General features: G+C 40.5%; 1 protein-coding gene across 2 annotated transcripts in view; it reads right to left on the bottom strand.

Moving 5' to 3' along the window:
* LOC126108764 (THAP domain-containing protein 6-like) overlaps positions 1–16511 on the bottom strand; it is a 159095-nt gene extending 142584 nt beyond the window's left edge. Inside the window, exons 1-2 of one of the 2 annotated variants that reach the window (XM_049914116.1) lie at positions 16003–16511; positions 8421–8870 (exon numbers count right to left, since the gene is read on the bottom strand). In XM_049914116.1, the coding sequence (XP_049770073.1) occupies positions 8421–8870; positions 16003–16023 (471 nt within the window). In that variant the 5' untranslated portion in view covers positions 16024–16511. Of the gene's footprint in view, positions 1–8420; positions 8871–16002 lie in introns of those variants that run through there. The other variant, XM_049914118.1, reaches the window with a different exon arrangement.
* Between the last annotated feature and the right edge of the window lie 578 nt (positions 16512–17089).

Below are 17089 nucleotides of genomic sequence, written 5' to 3'. Positions count from 1 at the left end.
AACACATCTCCGACGATTGACTGGTCGAAGGCATATGCGACACTCATTGGTGAAGAGAATGTCTTGCCAATCCCGAGTGGTCCATTTGGCATGTTGTCGAGCCCGTTGCACAGTGTTGTGGTTGCAAAGATGGACCTCGACACAGACGTCGGGCGTGAAATTTCGCACCATGAAGCCTACTGTCCACAGTTTGGCCAACTAGGCACGGATGAACTACAAACAGGAGCCGTGTACCTCCTTCCAGGTGGAATGACTGGAACTGATCGGCTGTCGGACCCGCTCCGTCTAACAGGTGTTGCTCATACATGGTTGTTTACGTCTTCGGGCGGGTTTAGTGACATTTCTCAACAGTCAAAGGGATGTGTCTGTGATACAGTATCCACAGTCAGCATCCATCTTTAGGAGTTCTGGGAACCGCGGTGATGCAAAACTTTTTTTGATGTGTTTATTAATTTGCCAACAGGTACGAATACAATGTTTTTGGATGATTCACATTCCATTGTAGTAGTATTCTAATTATACAACAATAAGCCATCAACATTACTTCCATATTTTCTGTTGAAACCAACTGCGAGGAAGAAAACAAAACAGCTCATTCTTGAGGACACTATTTTCATTTAAAATTATATACAGGGCTATTACAAATGATTGAAGCGATTTCATAAATTCACTGTAGCTCCATTCATTGGCATATGGTCACGACACACTACAGATACGTAGAAAAACTCAAAGTTTTGTTCGGCTGAAGCCACACTTCAGGTATCTGCCACCAGAGCGCTCGAGAGCGCAGTGAGACAAAATGGTGACAGGAGCCGAGAAAGCATATGTCGTGCTTGAAATGCACTCAGATCAGTCAGTCATAACAGTGCAACGACACTTCAGGACGAAGTTCAACAAAGATCCACCAACTGCTAACTCCATTCGGTGATGGTATGCACAGTTTAAAGCTTCTGGTACCTCTGTAAGGGGAAATCAACGGGTCGGTCTGCAGTGAGCGAAGAAACGGTTGAACGCGTGCGGGCAAGTTTCACACGTAGCCCGCGGAAGTCGACGAATAAAGCAAGCAGCGAGCTGAATGTACCAAAGCCGACAGTTTGGAAAATCTTACGGAAAAGGCTAAAGCAGAAGCCATACCGTTTACAATTGCTACAAGCCCTGACACGAGATGACAAAGTCAAACGCTTTGAATTTTCGGCGGGGTTGCAACAGCTCGTGGAAGAGGATGCGTTCAGTGTGAAACTTGTTTTCAGTGATGAAGCAACATTTTTTCTTAATGGTGAAGTGAACAGACACAATGTGCGAATCTGGGCAGTAGAGAATCCTCACGCATTCGTGCAGCAAATTCGCAATTCACCAAAAGTTAACACGTTTTGTGCAATCTCACGGTTTAAAGTTTACGGCCCCTTTTTCTTCTGCAAAAAAAAAACGTTGCAGGACACGTGTATCTGGACATGCTGGAAAATTGGCTCGTGCCACAACTGGAGACCGACAGCGCCGACTTCATCTTTCAACAGGATGGTGCTCCACCGCACTTCCATCACGATGTTCGGCATTTCTTAAACAGGAGATTGGAAAACCGACGGATCAGTCGTGGTGGAGATCACGATCAGAAATTCATGTCACGGCCTCCACGCTCTCCCGACTTAACCCCATGCGATTTCTTTCTGTGGGGTTATGTGAAAGATTCAGTGTTTAAACCTCCTCTACCGAGAAACGTGCCAGAACTGCGAGCTCGCATCAACGATGCTTTCAAACTCATTGATGGGGACATGCTGCGCCGAGTGTGGGAGGAACTTGATTATCGGCTTGATGTCTGCCGAATCACTAAAGGGGCACATATCGAACATTTGTGAATGCCTACAAAAACTTTTTGAGTTTTTGTATGTGTGTGCAAAGCATTGTGAAAATATCTCAAATAATAAAGCTGTGAAATCGCTTCAATCATTTGTAATAACCCTGTGTAAAGAGGAAGATTATTGCTGTATCCTGATACTGGTGCAGGTGAGTGTGGGTGCGCCGAGTGTAATGTCAGCGCGAGTGAGCCCTCGAATTAACCGGCAGCCGTGTCAGCGCAGGCTGGTCACTAGAAGACACCTTGACGAAGCGTGCACACGGCACGTTCTCCACCTCACCGTCTAACATCGACTCGCGCCTGTACACGAGTGGAGCGGGGTTGACTCACTCTCACTGTGTTCTTTTAGTTCGCACTGCTAAAATAAGTTGTGCACCACTTACGTTGCACCTTCACTAGGATTCACTTGTCTCATTTCATGTGGAGTCACGAGAGGCTTATTTCTGTTATTGTTCAGAGGTTTATGAATAAAGTGATATTTGCGTTACTTGGCTCTGTTTCATATATTACTTAGTTACTACAAATATATTTGAGATATTCCATTGGTGTAACAGTTCAAATTCCCTGCTATTGTAGTTGAAACTGACTGCAGGTTAAGTTCACAGAACTGCACATTTTCACAGCACAGCGCAATACGGCACTGCACTTCTTCAAACTTTGTTTTAACACAAAACTTGTAAACTGTCATTTAAAAAAATACGAGGTCTGTTCGATAAATTCCGGAACATTCGTAATTACCCACGAATGGCATCTCGAGTGAAATACGGTTGGCATCCCTGCACACGCCTGTGTTTAATGTTTAACTGCTGGAAGTTTCACTGTCGTATGTCTGTCAGTGTGGTGTCAGTGTCGAGCAGAAAGTTGTGTCACACAGTTTGCGAATTTCGAGATGCCTCGGCTAGAGGAGCGATGCGTCTGCATTACACTTTGCTTGAAATTCAAAGAAACCTTTACAGAGACACACCAAATCGTGCAGGAAGGTTACAGTGACGAGTGCTTGAGCCATACCCCGTGTTACGAATTGTTCACACAGTTTAGAAATGGTCTGATGACCTCATTCCAGGCATCTTTCGACATCTAGTGACTACGATCGTGTCAGCACTGTCATCGTGAATTTGTGTCACAGGGACAAACTGTCAATCGACAGAGCTATTGAGAAGTGTTGCGATGCCCGAGATAAATTGTGAGAAGAAAACGGCCTGAAATATGGTGAGACAATCACAGGCTCTTGCATCACGATTATGCACTCGCTCATCCATCCCTGTCAGTGTGTGACTATTGCACAAAATATGAAATCACTACGCTGTCTCACTGTCCGTACTGTCGAGACCTGGAACCGGCAGACATCCAGCAGGAGGCGTAGCAAGACTGCAAGAGGAAATGCCAGTGGTGTATCAATTGCGGAGGAGAGTATTTCGAAGGAGACCATGCACAACAAGTGAAATGCAAGTGCAGAAAAATTCTGTGCACAAAGTTCCTGAACTTTTTGAGCAGGCCTTGTACATAGCCTATGTCAGTGGTTTAAAACTATGAAGTAAACTGGTCAAGCATCTCGAATTTTTTGGCAGTAATATTAAACAATGAATTCTTTACATGGTTGTATAGATATATCTTGAACACTTAAGTAAAATCATATGATACATATACAGTAAATTAGTATTCCTTCATCTGCATAAAATACCACATGTTATAAATAACATAAGATTTTGTATCCTCATTGCTGTTTTGTATTTGATCTTCTCTCTTTATCCCAGTCATAACTTTATTCTTTTAAAATTTGCCAATTTCTGTAGAGCAACTGACTCCAAAGCTGCAGATGACTGCCTTTCTATAGGGCCTGCTGCAATACGAAGTATTGAGATTGTCCATACAAATGTTGCACAACTTTGTTAGTAGATGTAGATGCTACTTATTTTAGAGGCATATGAACCTATCACACATGATGGGGGATTTCCCAGAAAATTTCAAAATTCACAAAACCGAGGAGTGTTTCAAAAATTTCTTTTATTTCCTCTCCGACTGTCCTAGGTTTAGCTCTTGTTGCTGTCAAAATGAAGCTATCTCAGGAAAGTGCGTTTGTTAATTATCTAGCAATTCTTGATAGAAAGAATATGAATGGCATTTTGTGAGAAAAAAGGTTTTCTCACAGATAAAGTTTGATGAACTTGAAGAAAAACATTCAAAGGTCACAAGTTTCAGAGAACTTTGCGACAAACTGGACCTCAATGTCCACGGATACCATTGCGCCAGAGCTATGTTTGTTACAATAACTAGCTGTGCACTCTTTTAAAACAGTAGAAGTAATTCTCAAAAATGTTGTATTGGCAGTATGATGTTTTAAGAGGTTAATATGCACTTGCAGCAAAATAATTTTAAAGTTTTGCATTGGGTGCTGGGGTCATCAACGAAGTAGCCGATTTGGGGAATTGGGCCTAGAATTGTACTTATACGAGGGTTGGAACTTAAATAGTGGCAACTATTTATTCACTACTGATACAAAAGAGTTACATGTTTGCACCTGTTACTGTCCTTCAAAGTAGTTACCAGTGTTGTATAGAACCCATTGCCACTGATGTGGAAGGCATAGTATACCATTAGCAGAGCCTGTTCTGTTGATAGTTTGAATGGAGCTGTCTAAAGTTATGGCGATTCTCTTATACGACTGTGATAGTGTTATCCTAACGCACTACGTTTTTCCACAGCAGACTGTCAAGACACAGTATTACTGTTCGTTTTTGGAGTATTACCTGCAACCAGCTTTGCGAAAGAAGCGGCGACTCTTTCTGTGCAAACCACCCATCATTTTGCACAACAATGCGCGGGCACATACAGTGCAAGCTGCAGCTGCTCTCTTCGGCCGATGGCACTGGGAACTACTGTACTAGCTACCATACTTCCCAGACTTAAGTCCTTCTGACTTTGATTCGATTCCAAAGATGAAGGAACCACTTAGTGGCATTTGCTTCAGAACTGTTCCAGAGATTCGACAGGCAGTAGACAACTCCATTCGCACCATAAACAAAGCAGGCTCTGCTAACGGTATACTACGCCTTCCACATCGCTGGCAACGGGTTCTACACAACGCTGGTGACTACTTTGAAGGACAGTAACAGGTGCAAACACGTAACTCTTTTGTATCGGTTGTGAATACATAATTGCCACTCTTTAAGTTCCAACCCTCATATTTTTACCTATCACAACTGCATTCTGCAGTTCAACACTAACCTTCATGCTAAACTCGACAAGAGATTCCAGACACCCACGACACACAAGTTTTGAATGTCGCTGCGCTGTTGTCAGTATCACAGTGCAGAGAATAAGATGCCAACCTGAATGCTCAATGGCAGCAGATATCAATGAAGTTACCACTCACATCACACGACCAACTTGCGCAAACTATAGTTCCGTCATTCGGCTTGGCAGCTGAGCATTTGCAGTTAGACTACTTGTACCACATTACTTCTATCAATTGTAAAGATCTCAGCTTTTTCACTTATGTGTATAGAAACTGAGTAATAATATCTGCATCAGTAAACAGCTAAGGCAATGCAGAATCCGAGTTGCAGGATGCTCGTCAACCAAGTTTCAAGGCAACAAAAATTTGAATTTTTCAATATGTCATACAATTATTGAATTAATTTAAAAATTTAAAATGCTGTCAGAATCTGTTCTGTTGTACCTCCAATCCAATTCTAAGTGACTTTCTGTGACTTGCAAAATAATTCCATTCTGCCATCACCAGACAATTTCTCTGATGCACAAATCGAGAAAAAATTTGAAAGTTTTCATTGGATACTGGAGTCATCAATGAAATAGCAGATGTCGGAAATCTAAGCACACAGTGTTTTTACATATTTGATCAGCTCATTGATAGAAAGATCAACAGCAACTGCATCATGTCACAAGTCATTGACAATGTAAAAACCCATGATTCTTACTTTTTGAGATCTTTGATTTTGAGGAAAATAGACAACAAATGGATGAAACTTCCTGGCAAATTAAAACTGTGTGTCGGAGTGAGACTCGAACTCAGGACCATTGCCTTCCACAGGCATGTGCTCTACCGACTGAACTACCCAAGCATGACTCACGCCCCATCCTTACAGCTTCCGCCAGTACATCATCTCCTACCTTCCGAACTTTCCAGTCCCGAGTCAAGTCTCGGTCCGACACACAGTTTTAATCTGCCAGGAAGTTTCACACATCAGTGCACACACTGCTGCAGGGTGAAAATCTCATTCTGGAACAAATGGCTGGATTGGCACTTGCCTATTTTTCCCCATGGAAACCTTGCACTGCATTGTGAATAATAAACGAATAATTTTTAGCAAAATCCATCTCATTTTCCTTCAGATCAAATTCAATTGCTTTACGATGCACACTTTTATTTTATCCATGCCATTTGCTTCGTGTCCAGGAGGAGGAGGAGGAGATTGGTGTTTAACGTCCCGTCGACAACGAGGTCATTAGAGACGGAGCGCAAGCTCGGGTGAGGGAAGGATGGGGAAGGAAATCGGCCGTGCCCTTTCAAAGGAACCATCCCGGCATTTGCCTGAAGCGATTTAGGGAAATCACGGAAAGCCTAAATCAGGATGGCCGGAGACGGGATTGAACCGTCGTCCTCCCGAATGCTTCGTGTCCAGATGGCCCCAGTTGCTATGGATTCACTACTTATATACCATGTGTCATTCTATATGCAACAGCTAGTAACTGCAGAGGCTGTACCTCCTGGCCCAGACACTTTCCACGACAATGTAGCATGCATTCTTTAAACTTCATACTGTGAACTGCCATGTTGAGGAAGCTCAAGCAATTACCACAAATTGTCACAGATACGAAAGAAGAGAACACAATCCTTTCTACTGTGTGAATGCAATTCAGTGAAATGTTTGATGTGGGACATGTTGCCCCATCTCATTGGAAGAAGCTCTTTTCTTTTTCATTGTCAGTTAACTGTGCTCATAATTATTACAAAATTATGGTGTATGAACTTGGGTATTGGCAGTCCACTCAAAAAAATGTCTCGCACTATACAATTACCAGAACTTCGTCAAGTGGGCGTTGGTATGTCTCGTGAGGATTCATCACCATCCAGCACCTGGTATCCTGCCAAATAACGTAATTAGATAAACGGAACCATCCTTTGTCTGACATGAAATATGCCATCGGGTCTAGCTGTCCACCCACAATGTTTCAAGAAATTAGTTGCAATAATCAATTTGCCTTTATCCATCTATCTCCTCAAGTTATTGTACAGTCTTAGGGATGGTATGGTTTCAGTTTTAATCCTGAAGAATTTTATGTCAAGTGGTGCACTCAACACCAGAGTGATGGGATAAACTAAGAACTGATTTTTTTGAGGTGGCAGAAACTGTCTTTCGAACATTAGTAATGGCCAGTGGAGTCATAAAGGAAGGTTGCCTATTTTGTTTTGCCTTTGAAACTGATCCGATTTTTAACTAAATCACATATGCTATTCTTTGTTGAGATACCAGCATTCAGAATTTTTCTACGAATACATTGTGCGTTTCTTCAAACAACTGAGAACAAATGTAGAGCTCAACTACAGCTATTCTTACCTGAAATGAATAAAGCTTTTAACATATTTACAGCTGCACTCACAATATTGCACTGACACACAACCATCTGACGAATGGCAGAAGTCAGTAATAACACACTGTCTACATCACCTGTATAGTCGCACCAGTTGTATGAGTGTCTTTCATAAACATTGTTGGGTTTTGCTGTGAGTTACATTTAATGTTGCTCTCTCCAAGCACACATGTGCATGTGTGTGTGTGTGTTCCACATCTCCTCTTAAACCACCGGACAAATTTCAAGGAAATCCTAAACTGTCAGACAACAATCGCTGTGGACATAAGAACCACCTAACATAGTCAGGGATAAACAATGTCAAACACAGCAATGCTTAAAAACTGCCACGTCCTGCATGATGTTTTAATTTGTTACTTCTCTACCACTAAATTTATTCGCAATAAATTTTGCTGACAGTATCGATATATGCCACTGAATGTACCTACAGAAACACATCTTTGTACGACACACAGTTCAAGAGAGATGATGTTATAAATACTGATATCTGTTAAAAAACGTCGCATCATGCACAAAGTTTTAATATCTTTATTATTTACTACTAAGAAACTCCTACAGTTGAGTCAACTTCAGGAAATACCTGACATCTGGCATTTTTTTTTTTATAGCTTTTCACTGCGTAGCTATGAAGAGCCAACAACAAAATTGCATTCTACATTACGCATATTTATCTGTACGACTGTCATAATTTCAATGGCACTTTCACAAACACACGAAAATGAAATTTTTTCGATATTACCTTACAGTCCCAGTTGGTTACTTTTTGTTTTCGCGCCTAACAGAAAATTAGTGGGTAATGTTGGGTTTGTCATCCAGCGCAGTAAAAAATCTAAATATACCGCAACACAAAAACTAGTGTTCACAATAAGCACACACATAGTAAGGTAATCTGATAATCTTAACTAATTTATGTGAAATATTTTAGCATTAATAATTTTGCATACTGACTTCTTACCTTTCTCTGATTCTTGCACTTCTTAATTTCACCTCCATTCCAACTCGGAATGTTCAGGCTGGGAATTGCAGTCGGTACTAATTTCTTTCTCGAGGGTAATCTGGGAAGTTCGTTTCTCAAATCTCGTACGTAGTCCTCCAGCCGAAAATGAAGCGAGCAGACTCGCCCACCTTTCACGTTCACTCTGCATGCACGTTTGCACCTGGCAATCCACTCACACCTCAAATACTCGTCTTTGGGAAAAGAATGCCACACGACACCCGGCATCTTTCGGGCATTAGTATCACACTGGAACACTGCACATTTATACTGGCGGGAGGCCGGACTCTGGGACAGTCGAGGGCCGAGAGGTCGGCCAGGCTGAGGCGAGGTGCCGATGCCGTTGCAGAAGCCACTGACCCTTCTCGGGACTCCGGACTCACTGGCGGAGGCAGTATTATTGTTCTTCTGCTGCAATAAACAACAGAGTGTCACCATTAACAAACTCTTGTGCTAAATTTAACATTCACATCTTAACACTGGCAATAACATAAGGGGAGGGAGTACTTATGCCCATCTTTTGTAAATGTTACAAGCTAGTCATAAACCCCATATTTTAAAATGTTGATTGAAATATTTATTGTTTTTAATGAGAACTTCTACCACATTTTTTAATTGCTTTAATTTTTTCAGTCAAACTTAATCTAAAAATTCAAATCTAACTTATGTGTTGCAGATGTGTCTTTTCACAAAAAAAATATTTTCAGTATTTTCATGTGTTCTTTAAACAGCATGTTATTAATAAAAGTAAAAATCAACTAACGAAAATGGTTTAATTTTATTGTCATGGCTGTAAAGTAATCCCCCCCTCCCTTCCCCATTGGCATTGCTAACACAGTGCTAAAAGCTGTTTTGAGACACTCTGCCCTATTTACACACCAGTAAATCTATAAAGTATTGCTACTCATAAAAGTGAAAAACAACTAACGAAATTTATTTTTATTTTTTGCTTGGGCACAAAGTACACTACTGTTGATAGTGTGTGTTACGTAAAACACATTGGTATAGCTACAGTCAAACACAAAGAGCAGTTGTAACCAAAAGGGGAAAGAGACCAAGTACAGAGCGATTCAGAGAATGAGAAAGTTTGAAATTTGTGTTGACCGGGCAATTGCAAACACTGAGTAACAAATAAAAATCAGCTCACACCAACTTGTCATTTACTTAACACCAATAACCCTTGCCCTTACCACCACATCCACAACCACCACCAGTGATTATTTAATGAAAGAAACTCCAGTGTATAAAACAAAATCAGACGTCTGAGTACTTTACAAATGAGTAAATATGTTATATGGTTATAATAGAAGGAAACATTCCACAAAGGAAAAATATACTTAAAAACAAAGATGATGTGACTTACCAAATGAAAGTGCTGGCAGGTCGACCGACACACAAACGAACACAAACATACACACAAAATTCAAGCTTTCGCAACAAACTGTTGCCTCATCAGGAAAGAGGGAAGGAGAGGGAAAGACGAAAGGATGTGGGTTTTAAGGGAGAGGGTAAGGAGTCATTCCAGTCCCGGAAGCGGAAAGACTTACCTTAGGGGGAAAAAAGGACGGGTATACACTCGCGCGCACACACACACACACACACACACACACACACACACACACACACACATATATCCATCCACACATATACAGACACATATACAGACACAAGCCTGTCTGTATATGTGTGGATGGATATGTGTGTGTGTGTGTGTGTGTGTGTGTGTGTGTGTGTGCGCGCGCGCGCGAGTGTATACCCGTCCTTTTTTCCCCCTAAGGTAAGTCTTTCCGCTCCCGGGACTGGAATGACTCCTTACCCTCTCCCTTAAAACCCACATCCTTTCGTCTTTCCCTCTCCTTCCCTCTTTCCTGATGAGGCAACAGTTTGTTGCGAAAGCTTGAATTTTGTGTGTATGTTTGTGTTCGTTTGTGTGTCTGTCGACCTGCCAGCACTTTCATTTGGTAAGTCACATCATCTTTGTTTTTAAATATGTTATATATTTGATGTTAAGCAGGAAAGCGAGGAAAAGTTTAGAAAATATTTGAAATGACATTTAAATTTGTTGGAAGTCATTCGAGTGCTCTAATGAATGGATTATAGCCAGGGTAATTTGCACCCCATTTTAGGTAAAAGCTAGTTTTTTCATGGTTCTCGGTGTTTATGATGTCATATTTGCTTAACTGAACATCATACAAAGCCATAATTTAGGAGGTACTTTCAGTGTATTGTTGATGATGTATGAAAAACATTTTGCAAACTGAATTAGTGGTAAAAAATAAATAATAAAATGTCATGCACGATGTGACAGTTTAATACGAGGACAGTGAAAATGTACTAAGTGATATACTTTTTTAATCATTTTGCAGTGGGCGTCAGCAAGAAAAAGTTTCATAGAATTTGAAATCGTGTGTAAAGTTTGTTGGTAGTAGCTAAATGCTCTCATTCTTGAACAATGGATGAATGAAGTCCACGTATTTCCACAACACAGTTGTGCTGCCTCAACATATACAGAAGTTTCTAACAGTAATATTTGTTTTACTGTGTTAAACTTCTTAACGAAAGATCGAATCTGAAGACAAACTTTTGTAGCCCCCCTGAATGCTGTTAGATAGGAACCTTGTAGCTGGAATTGAGCTCTGGATTAGGTGTTATTAATGTGGATGGATATCTGGAATTGTGTGCAGTGGGCTTTTGTCCTGAAAGAGAGAGTAACAGTGTGGAGGCTGCGCATTTTAATTTAAGATGCCCCAATCACTTCAATCTGTCGCCTTTAAATTTACACAGGTCAAGTGTTAGGAAAATAGTGGTACAGGACTTACATTATGTTACATGGCAGTTTATCCCCAAACTGCCCCAAAACCTATTTTGCCAGCTAATATGCACGTCCCAATAGTCAGTACAGTCAACTCTTTAATTCTGCATCATAACTACAGACAGTAAGCACTAACGCCAATGACAGTACAGCTAATTACTTCTTCTCGTACTTTCTACATCTACATCTACATTTATACTCCGCAAGCCACCCAACGGTGTGTGGCAGAGGGCACTTTACGTGTCACTGTCATTACCTCCCTTTTCTGTTCCAGTCGCGTACGGTTCGTGGGAAGAACGACTGTCTGAAAGCCTCCGTGCACGCTCGAATCTCTCTAATTTTACATTCGTGATCTCCTCGGGAGGTATAAGTAGGGGGAAGCAATATATTCGATACCTCATCCAGAAACGCACCCTCTCGAAACCTGGCGAGCAAGCTACACCCCGATGCAGAGCGCTTCTCTTGCAGAGTCTGCCACTCGAGTTTGCTAAACATCTCTGTAACGCTATCAAGGTTATCAAATAACCCTGTGACGAAACGTGCCGCTCTTCTTTGGATCTTCTCTATCTCCTCCGTCAACCCGATCTGGTACGGATCCCACACTGATGAGCAATACTCGAGTATAGGTCGAACGAGTGTTTTGTAAGCCACCTCCTTTGTTGATGGACTACATTTTCTAAGGACTCTCCCAATCAATTTCAACCTGGCACCCGCCTTACCAACAATTAATTGTATATGATCATTCCACTTCAAATCGTTCCACACACATACTCCCAGATATTTTACAGAAGTAACTGCTACTAGTGTTTCTTCCACTACCAGATAATGCAATACAGGATCCTTCTTTCTATGTATTCGTGATACATTACATTTGTCTATGTTAAGGGTCAGCTGCCACTCCCTGCACCAAGTGCCTATCCGCTGCAGATCTTCCTGCATTTCACTACAATTTTCTAACGCTGCAACTTCTCTTATACTACAGCATCATCTGCAGAAAGCCACATGGAGCTTCAGACACTATCTAATAGGTCATTTATATATATTGTGAAAAGTAATGGTCCCATAACACTCCCCTGTGGCACGCCAGATCCACATATACACCCTGTTCTCTTGAGTGCCGTTAGGTGGGCACCCTGCAATTGAAAACAGGTTGCTGTGGCCTGGCTTAGTCGCAATGCAAAACACAAGCATTACAAAATTTTTGTCACAGGAAATATTAACCTGGTAATAACAGTGAAGAGAAAAAAGTGTGTTTTGTTTCATAACTGTGTTAATATCAATGAATTTCTGGTGCTTAAATGAAACACCAACCAGGATGGAAGCATGCCTTGACAAATAAGCAGTGTGTGTATAAATTAAGTAGAATGTGACACCATCAAACTACGAATATCTGACCCTGACAGCATATGGCTCAAAGTTGGAAAACCTGCCTACTGATAATTCCAAGATGTTGACTACATACATAATTGTCAATGAAGAGAATGCTGAAAGAATGAAAAATGATGTTAAACTGAGGTGTCCAATATACTAACCACTGAGAAAGATAGTAATGAATCCTCCTCCACTTTCCTTTCCATCATGAAACATACACTAGCCAATAACTGCCCTCTTGTTTCTAAAAGATGCAACATTGGTAATAGTCACAAACTACAACATACAAAAAATAGTATGCACTGCAACACAGTGAAGTCATGATCTTGTATTCATGCTGAAGGAAATAACTGCTAACAGTTGTGAGAACAAGAACAATATAATCTTAAGAAAAACCTATATATCCAAAACTAAAGCAGCACAATTAAACCTAATGAGGAGTACCTACATTTTAAATTCTAAAAATAAATGTAACACAGACTGGAATGTGGTAAAAATTGAAATAAACATGGGAAAGGAGGAAATCAGTATCTCAATTAACTATAAGACCCTCAACGAATATTTCATAAATTCTGATAGTTCCCTTGTATCACAAAATGTTGATTCATCTGATGTGGGGGCATTCCTTTCAAAATCACAGTAAAACACAAGATTACTTGGAGAAGAATTACTGCTACAGCCTTTATTTACTCAGTAAACGCACTGAACAGCTCCATAACAGAGGACTGACATGGGCTCAACAACTATGTTCTAAAATGTATAATCATGGAAATTAGAATGTCAATGCACTATCTTGTAAATAAAATTATCTATGGTAGTACTTTCCCCAAATGCCTTAAAATTACAGTTACCCTTCCAAAATACGGAAATACGGAAGCGTCCGATCCCGCCCGTCTGCTTTGACCTATGACGTCACAAACATGGCGGAAACAAAAACACACACACACACACACACACACACACACACACACACACACACACACACACACTTTCCACAAGAAGCCTAATGACACTAACGGGACAAGCGCGGGAAATGGGGTGTTTTGGGTAGGGGGCAAACTAAATATAAACAAATTTAGACCCCTTGCGTAGCTACAACGTGTAAGTGAAGACAGCCATGCATGAATACCCACCCACCTCCCCAGGCGTCGTAACCCCTGCAACCCATAGAAGATAAAGATGCTTCAGTAGCTGATTAGTGTGTTTTGTCTTTAAAAAAAAAAAAAAAAATCTCACGGGATAGAACGAACAGATCAGAAAGATAAATATAATAAACTAAAACAGAAATTGGAGGAAACAGATAATTAAAATAAGTAATAAGTGTTTTTAAATTTAAAAAAAATCTCACGAGATAGAACGAACAGATCAGAAAAGTAAATAAAATAAGATAAAACAGAACTGGAGACAGCCACACTCAAACCAAACTCCGCGCCGTCATGACGTCACACACGACAACACCCTTACGTCACGGGTCAAAGCCGACGCGTGGGATCGGACGCTTCTGTCGACCCCAAAAATACAATACGGTGACAGTGACGTACCAGATAACTATAGATCAATATCAATTGTCCCTATAATATCTAAAATCACAGACAGCTGCACATATGCATAACTTTAACCCATTGGCTTGCCGACTCACAACCGGCCACGTTTCAAGTTCACTATCACAATGCTGTGGTTCCTTCTCTGTTAATAGACGACATGACTTGTTATATACCATTTGAACGATGAGAACTCCAGCTACTTAGTAACACACTCGATGTCTCTTGGTATTGTAAAAAAAAAAAAAAAAATCTCACGGGATAGAACGAACAGATCAGAAAGATAAATATAATAAACTAAAACAGAAATTGGAGGAAACAGATAATTAAAATAAGTAATAAGTGTTTTTAAATTTAAAAAAAATCTCACGAGATAGAACGAACAGATCAGAAAAGTAAATAAAATAAGATAAAACAGAACTGGAGACAGCCACACTCAAACCAAACTCCGCGCCGTCATGACGTCACACACGACAACACCCTTACGTCACGGGTCAAAGCCGACGTGTGGGATCGGACGCTTCTGTCGACCCCAAAAATACAATACGGTGACAGTGACGTACCAGATAACTATAGATCAATATCAATTCTCCCTATAATATCTAAAATCACAGACAGCTGCACATATGCATAACTTTAACCCATTGGCTTGCCGCCTCACAACCGGCCACGTTTCAAGTTCACTATCACAATGCTGTGGTTCCTTCTCTGTTAATAGACGACATGACTTGTTATATACCATTTGAACGATGAGAACTCCAGCTACTTAGTAACACACTCGATGTCTCTTGGTATTGTAAAAAAAAAAAAAAATCTCACGGGATAGAACGAACAGATCAGAAAGATAAATGTAATAAACTAAAACAGAAATTGGAGGAAACAGATAATTAAAATAAGTAATAAGTGTTTTTAAATTTAAAAAAAATCTCACGAGATAGAACGAACAGATCAGAAAAGTAAATAAAATAAGATAAAACAGAACTGGAGACAGCCACACTCAAACCAAACTCCGCGCCGTCATGACGTCACACACGACAACACCCTTACGTCACGGGTCAAAGCCGACGTGTGGGATCGGACGCTTCTGTCGACCCCAAAAATACAATACGGTGACAGTGACGTACCAGATAACTATAGATCAATATCAATTGTCCCTATAATATCTAAAATCACAGACAGCTGTACATATGCATAACTTTAACCCATTGGCTTGCCGCCTCACAACCGGCCACGTTTCAAGTTCACTATCACAATGCTGTGGTTCCTTCTCTGTTAATAGACGACATGACTTGTTATATACCATTTGAACGATGAGAACTCCAGCTACTTAGTAACACACTCGATGTCTCTTGGTATTTTGCTAGTTACAAGCTTGCCTATATTTTTTCGGGTATCCCACACCAACAGAAACTTCTAAAACTCTATTATCTTCACTCCTCATCACTTCAACAAGAATTCCTATCAAAAAAATTATGGAAGTTTCATATAAGTGTGAGACAAAATATGCTAATTTTCTAAATTTTAATAGCAAATATAGGGTCGACTATGGATAAAAATATTAGTGTAATTGACTACGCCAATTGAATAGTAAACATGCTGCAAAGTTAACACGTCTTAATACCTAAACCTGCCAAACACAACGCCTTGTTGGATTTCTTCTTCTAACAGCTCAGTTTATATAGAAATAACATCCAGATAAGCAGTAACATACTGCCAAACAATTACACAGTAAGTAGTATGGGATGCTTAAATTTAAGGTTATGCTTTACGTTATTCACTTCATACTACAATATAATTGTAGAGGAACATTAATGAGTACCTTTGTTGTTTTTCTGACCATTAAATTTTCCCGGGGGATAGCCCGTTTCCATTTTTTCTAATAATCTTCCTTCCGTTGGAAACGAACGAACTTGCACTTTGGTGCCCATAGGGCAATTGCCTTTACACCCGCTTACACAATGTCTGTACGCAATTTTATATCTCAGAAACACAAATAAGTATTATGCGGACACTATATTGTGGCAGTTTTCGGTGTGAAGTATTTTGAAATTTTGTTTCATAAGATACTGGTAAATGTCGTGCCCGAACTACCACTGCCAACCGCTGACCGCAGCACACAACTGCGCTATAGCCCCTACCAAAGGCTTTGTGTACTCCAACTTTCTTTTAATACTAGTGCATATAGGGATTCTAATGCGACTCACATCACAATAAAAGCAATCAGGCCGGTAGTACACTATCACATTTCTTTGTCAAAGTTGATATGCCGGAGGAATTTGATGGTGTATTGCGGAACTTGTCAAATGTCGCATGTCGTCAAAAACAATGATCAAATCTAGAGCCTCGCCGTAGATTTAACCATTAAAGTCGTTCTTCTTCTGTTCACTGCACTGTGGATTGTGGAATGTAACCGGTTGGAGCGCTAGCGTCGCTATAGCTATTTGACGTCTCTGTAGTGTGTCTGTCATATAGGCCCGTCAACACGCAACGACATGTCTGCGCAAATCACTTCTGCGCAGAGAGATCGTTGCGTGTGGACAGGAGATTGCCGCAAATCTGGCGCGGAACAGCTATTTGCTCAGTCTAGTGTTTGTATTTGTCCGCACCGGACATTAAAATAGCTCATACTCGTCAGTTTTCTCGGAAGTTTGTTAGTGAATTCACTGAAATATATAGAAAACACCCATGTTTGTGGAAGATTAAAAGTAAAGAATATAGTGACCGAAACAAAAAGACAGCACTATACAATGCTCTAATTGAAAAATTGCAGGCAGTTGACGCCTCGGCAAATAGAGAAACAGTAAGCAAAAAATAAATTCGTTGCGAACTGTTTACCGAAAAGAGTTATCCAAAGTTCAGAAATCTAGAAGATCTGGTGTAGGAGTAGATAAAGTATACCAGCCAAC

The sequence above is a fragment of the Schistocerca cancellata genome, chromosome 11, assembly GCF_023864275.1.
Source record: "Schistocerca cancellata isolate TAMUIC-IGC-003103 chromosome 11, iqSchCanc2.1, whole genome shotgun sequence".
NCBI classification, from domain to species: Eukaryota; Metazoa; Arthropoda; class Insecta; order Orthoptera; family Acrididae; genus Schistocerca; species Schistocerca cancellata.
The sequence above is the reverse complement of the archived record's forward strand: the minus strand, read 5'-3'. Positions and strand labels throughout refer to the sequence as shown.